At 30.9% G+C, this 6,333-nt stretch overlaps 1 protein-coding gene across 1 annotated transcript; it reads left to right on the top strand.

The window, feature by feature from the left end:
• The first annotated feature begins 877 nt into the window (after nucleotides 1-877).
• LOC140047190 (lysosomal thioesterase PPT2-A-like) lies at nucleotides 878-5,661 on the top strand. The gene is made up of 11 exons (XM_072092055.1): nucleotides 878-1,000; nucleotides 1,609-1,687; nucleotides 2,106-2,258; nucleotides 2,677-2,830; nucleotides 3,169-3,264; nucleotides 3,514-3,568; nucleotides 3,689-3,741; nucleotides 3,850-3,933; nucleotides 4,310-4,394; nucleotides 4,695-4,749; nucleotides 5,059-5,661. The coding sequence occupies exons 3-11, from the start codon at nucleotides 2,121-2,123 to the stop codon at nucleotides 5,200-5,202; spliced, it is 864 nt and encodes a 287-aa protein (XP_071948156.1). The 5' UTR covers nucleotides 878-1,000; nucleotides 1,609-1,687; nucleotides 2,106-2,120; the 3' UTR covers nucleotides 5,203-5,661.
• The last annotated feature ends 672 nt before the right edge of the window (nucleotides 5,662-6,333 follow it).

Here is a 6,333-nt window from a genome sequence, read left to right as displayed (position 1 = left end):
GAAATATTGGGAACCACTTGTGATCATGATCAGGAGACTTGGAGGAAGAGGTCAGCATTGCATTTGTACATTGTGCTTAAAGGATACTTGCACTTAACTCGGACCTTCTTGCCCAATCGGTCATTGCAGGTCACCTCAATCATCTTGCTTTTGTGTATCAGGAATTGTTGCAGGACCTGAAAAGTAATTTGTCTTATTATAAGATTCGTTTCTTGATTACTATACTACTGTATATAAATAGGCATTTACTTTAATTAATGTATTTATGCCTAATAATAATACATTGTTTACAGCCACTAACGATATCAATACAGCTGCTGCATAATTTTTGTGGAAGAAGAGTATGTTATTTGAGTACAGTGAAAATAATTCAATTAAAATCTTAAAATAGATTAGTATTATTTTGAATTTACTTATATATTATTACCAGGTGTTCTAATTTACTAAATTAATTAACAAGCATCTAGGCCTATCTAGTGAGTTGTACTACAGTTCAGTAGTGGCTAGGCTACACATGGATGCCTAAACCGACGAGTATCCACCAATAAAATCGGCTTGAATTGCCATACGTCGGCTTGGCTTTACACTGCCCACTACTACGCGAGTAATGGGTCTATAGGCCTAGCTTATATTATCAATGATTTTCGTTAAAATTAAAAATGAGTTGTCGTTTTTCAGAAATCCAATCTATTCTACCTTAACTCTATTATTACAGTAACTAAACATGCCATCAAACTATGATCAACAGACTAATTAAATCTGAATTATAATTTCATTTTACTTACGGTGTTACGGAGAGGGTGCGTGTGTACGTGTGTTTTGTTGGAATTTCAAATAGCGCCATCTACAATACTTTAAAATTCACCTTTCATGATTCGCATGAATGACTTCAAACAATAACAAACATAAAGTTGAAGAGAAATCTAAAATAATTCTGTTTCAAAAATTAGTCACAAGCCATACTAAAAGCATGTTACTGTTTAGGTGTAATCTAATAAAGGTTTGATTTGTTTTAATTTCATACATTTTTATATAATTCATAGTTTTCGACTATATAGGCCTAGGCTAGGCCTAGCTAGTTAGGCCAATTTAGGCCCTGCTACTATAGGGGGACTAGACTGACTGAGTAGAGATGGGTTTGTAAGTGGTATGAATCCCCATGGGGGGCGGGGTTAAGCGGAAACAGTTAAACCTCGTTATGGTGGCCTGGCCATATAGTTTCACTTTCCATTCCATTGTTGGTTAGTGAAATGAAAATGATATTTATTTGTATTGTTTGTATTTCGATATCTGTAAGAAGTAATCAATCACCCTTTTTATGATCATTGACAAAACATTAAGGATTATGTATACTTACTTTATTCATCCAAAATAATGAAAAAATAATGAAAAAAGAATGAACAATGTAGCAAACAAAATGATTGTGGGATGGTTTCTAAAAAGTCCCTAAAAGATTTATATTAAGGAAGTAAAGAAATTAAACCCTATACCATAATAATACCTTTACAAGGAAGGAAGTTTAGACATGGTCTACAGATCTCGATTTCTAGTGAATCATCATCTAGTATCAAATCTATGTTAACTTGTCCAAGTTGTTTCTTACTGTAGATGAGGTAGAAACTGCGCATAGTTTTGAGTCATACAAATTCAGATACAATTATATACTGGTAACGTTATACAAACCTCCGTAAGTATTGGTACTGTTGTATTAAAATAGCTTAAGAGTGTAATCTTAATTGCTCTGTCTACACTATCACACTAGTGTGACAAAAAAGTGTGATGTGCCTAAATATGGTAGTAATATGACATCATCATATCCATATATGGGCACATCATATTTTTTGTCACATAAAGTTTGATAGTGCAGAGCTTTGAGATTTGAATTCTGTAACTTTTTAGTACCATAATTGTTTAACTACAGTAATGGTGATAAACTGTAGCATCAATTCTTTATGGGAATAATTATTCCTACCAGGAGTATGATGCTTAAATTACTATTACAGTAAATTGATATTTTCAAGTAACAATCACCATAGTGTCTGACTTTGTGCTGGTAGTTTTTTGTAGTAATTTCTTATTTGTAAATTTGTAAATATTTTTTCCAGATCATAAAGTAAAAAATGATGGTGAAGTTGATATTTTTTTTCGCTACTGTCCTTCTCATCGGTCAAGTCTGTGGCTACAAACCATTGGTGATTGTTCATGGAATATTGTCTGACCCATCTCATTTTGATGGATTTGTTCAAATGGTTACCAAGGTATAGTATAACACCTATTAAGAGGACATCTATGGTCCAACAAGGTGTTCCTTAATAAGGCTGCCTCTGAATAGATTTCCCTTCGTTTGTTACTTGGAAAAGTGTCTCTTAATGGGGGTTAAATGTATCAACTGAATAGGGGTAAATTAAAAGCAAGATTGTTTTATTTATTTATTTATGTTAAAGTGTTGTTATTGCATTTCAACTGGTAACAAACAGTCAAAATAATTACAATTTTCCTGAGTTCATACACCATATTTTTTTTTTAGATTTTCAAATTCTGAGTACAAAATGACTCACAGTAGTTCAGTTGGCAAAAGAGTTTGAAATATTGATAAAAAAAATGGTTTATTTTGGTCCTGGGGTATCTGTTTTCAAAGCCCAGTTAATCAACAATACTAATAACATATTTCAACAGGCTCACCCAGGAACAAACATCACCATTATCAATGAGTACGACGGGACCGAGAGTCTAACTTCCTTGTGGCAGCAAGTCGATAAATTTCGGAGTGATATGAAAGCTGTTGTAGACAGCAGTCCGCAAGGAATACACCTTTTATGTTACTCACAGGGTAAGTTAAAACTAATTCCTCCCTTAATGATGTATTGTCCCCCTGAAAAATAATTCTTCAACATTTTTTTGTTGAATATGCCATTTTAATGTCACCTAATAGTTATCCACTTTGACCAAAAATTGGATCTAAAAAAAATATATTTACCTATAAAACTGTAATTCATAAAGCAAAATATAGTCAAGGTTTTCATTGAATTTAACCATTTATTTTGTTTGTGATAAGTGAAATGGCAGAGAAAGTTCATCATATAACCAACTTCTTTTTGTCCTTTCTGAAGGACGTATACACAATTAAATAGCAAAAATGATAGAATGGTTTTTTTTTTTCATCTATAGGTGGTGCTATTTGCCGTGGTGTAATCGCGACATTACCAAACCATCAGATCCACAACTTTATTAGCTTATCCTGTCCTTTACTCGGACAATATGGTGGTAAGTTTTCATTATGAAAAATATTGTTATAATACGATACAAGTCATATTACAATACCAGGAACATTGACTAAGTACAATTGACAAACATATATACACAAATGTGATACTATTGTTTGTAATGTATTGTTTTCATTCATTTATAGTGTACAAACGAATAAAATAACCTGATAAACGTTTTTTTTTTTTTAATTATTATGATTACATTAAATATAAATTTGTAAAGTTATATTTTTCGTTTTCGTTTCAGAAACTGATGTTTTTACCAAGTATTTCCCAGCAATGTACAGAAAGGATATTTACAAGTAAGTTGGTCATTAGGAGGGCTAGCAAATCATGGCATGCGGGATAAAACTAATTCAGTGGCAGGTTTGCTGTTTTTTTGTGTTGTAATTTTTATCTTGATTTGTCTTCCTTTTAAATAGATTTTGTTACACAGAGCTGGGTCAAAAAATCTCAGTATGCAACTATTGGAATGGTAAGGTTATACAGAATATTTTATTTCATGTTATAAAAAACATGCAGCATTTCGCAGAATGCCATATTTTTCATGATTTAAAATATTACTTGTATATTTCATTTACAGATCCACATCAACATGAATTATACCTAAAAGAAAATATTTATCTACCAATTCTAAACAATGAAACTGAAAATCAAAACAGTTCCGGTAAGTTAGAAAAAATAATGTATTCCAGATTTTACTTTTTTTGTGATAAACAGAAAAAAATAAAGGCTTGATTGAAATAATAAGTATATCAACATTGAGATTTGGTCATCAGTCTGTTGGTCATCAGTCTGCTGGTCATCAGTCTGTCGGTCAGGGGGAAGTACAACTATCCAGAACTGACACTTACAGAATGAAATACTTATGAAACTAGAGAACAATTCAAGCACTTCAAATACTCAAACATTTCCTGATTTTGAGGTTTACATAATAACAACTTGTTGAGGAAGATTTCATAGAAATAAATTATTAAAGCAGTTATGTAATGTTTCTACATGTTTATTACATTAAAAAAGGATTTTATTTCACTTTTTTTCAGAATGGAAGAAAAACTTTCTTCAAATAAAGCAGGTAGTTTTGATTGGAGGTCCGGATGATGGGGTCATAACCCCATGGCAATCAAGGTACTGTGTGTACTTAAAACAATATTATTGAAAGACTGAGCAAAAATTGGGTGAAAATGGGGAGCAAAGAAGTCTGCTTGTTTGCCCTCTGCTAGGCCTATATGTTGGTGGCAGGAACAAAGATCTTCTCACTCTGAAATCCAAATCCATAATGTTAAGAATAGCCTATGATACAGTGTACAACTGTACTCACATTTTGAAATCCATAGTCATTAGATACAGTAATGTAATACCATTTTTATATTTTATTTTTTCAAATTTTTAGTCCTAATACAACTTTAAAACTGTTATGTCTTTTAGTCAGTTTGGTTACTATGATGGTAATGAGTCTGTGGTTGAAATGCAAGGCCAAGAGGTATTGTACATTAATATTTAATAATTTTTCACTGTATTTTATCAAAAGGCTTAAAGTGCAGTGGAAATATTGAATCAAAACTTATTTATAGGCCTAATACTGTATTCATCATACAGTCCAGCTATCATTATTAAACCAAAGTAACCTAAATAGTTAAAAGATGATTTTGGAACATCTCCTCTAGTCAAACTTACACAAGTTTACTTTTTTAGATTTCTAGTCAAAATATAAAATAAAATGAATATATATATAATAACATCACAACCTATATTAATTATGTGTTACTAACCATTTTTATTTGATTCTTAGGTCTTTTTAAAAGATTCATTTGGTTTACGAACTATGTACAATAACGGACAAATCCACACATGCACAGTGCCTGGAGTAGAGCACACAACCTGGCATGACAACCAGATGGTGTTTGACAAATGTATCGAGCAATGGCTGACATAGTCCAGGTGGTACATCTTCCAGTGAGAACAGAATGAAATTCTCAAGTAGAGGAGTCTATAGTACTCAGAAAAATGATAGCAATAACTGAAAATAGTGATCATTTAATTTTATAAAACTTGTTCATTCAGTGTATTTATTCAAAGGTCAATGTTTGAATATTAATACATTTTTTAAAATATTGATTAGACTATTTTCTATCTTTTAAAGTATGTTAAAAAGTGTATATATATATCTTTAACTATTTTTTTAGGAAGCCACTTAAGCTTGGTTCCCACTAGAACGTAACGCAAGGACGTAAACGCAACGCAAGTGTTTTAACCAATGCAAAGCGAAGTTATAGACAGTTAGCAATCACAAGCGAATAAGCCATCGCTTGTGATTGGTCAATTCACTTGCGTTACGTTATGTCCTTGTGTTACATCGCTAGTGGGAACCAGTAAACATACAATTATTATTATTATTATTATTATTATTATTATTATTATTATTTGTAAACATACAATTATTGTACTATATTGTTTACTGTATTTGTACTTTTAAAGGTTTTTTTTCTTATTTATTTTGCCGCACTTATTTTTAGAATTTGTGTAAAACTTATTATTATAATATATATTTTCTATATTAAAACTACTGTAAGAAAAAAAAAATAAAAATAAAAATGTGTTCCATTATAAAAAGGGGTTAATTAATGTGTAAAATATATTTGAAATATTGCTCTACATCATACTGTATTAATGGCAAAATATATATTTCCAATTTGGCAAGTATATAAGTTCAAAGAACCTGCCAAATATGGATTACTGTTGCATAAATAAATTATTCAGTGAATAAATTGAATGTTAATTAGTTGGGCATACAGAGACACAGTGATATGTGATATGTTATACTATTAGGCCGCCTTGCCAAGATCAGCCTTTTATTTTTTTTTTTTAAAGAACAAAATAACTTAGAATGAATTGATTGCATATACATGTACAATATTTTACTTTAAAATGTTTAGAGTATAAATCACTACATGTTTTACTAAATAAAAGATTTAAAAATATACAAATCAAGTGTCTATCTGGCAGACAGGAAAGAAGATGATTAAGTCATAAAAATACAGATAGAAGAGTCATCTTTTTCCTTTTC

This window comes from Antedon mediterranea, chromosome 4 (genome assembly GCF_964355755.1).
Source record: "Antedon mediterranea chromosome 4, ecAntMedi1.1, whole genome shotgun sequence".
In the NCBI taxonomy this organism is placed as follows: Eukaryota; Metazoa; Echinodermata; class Crinoidea; order Comatulida; family Antedonidae; genus Antedon; species Antedon mediterranea.
Note: the sequence above shows the minus strand (reverse complement) of the source record. Positions and strands in the feature narration are given on the sequence as shown.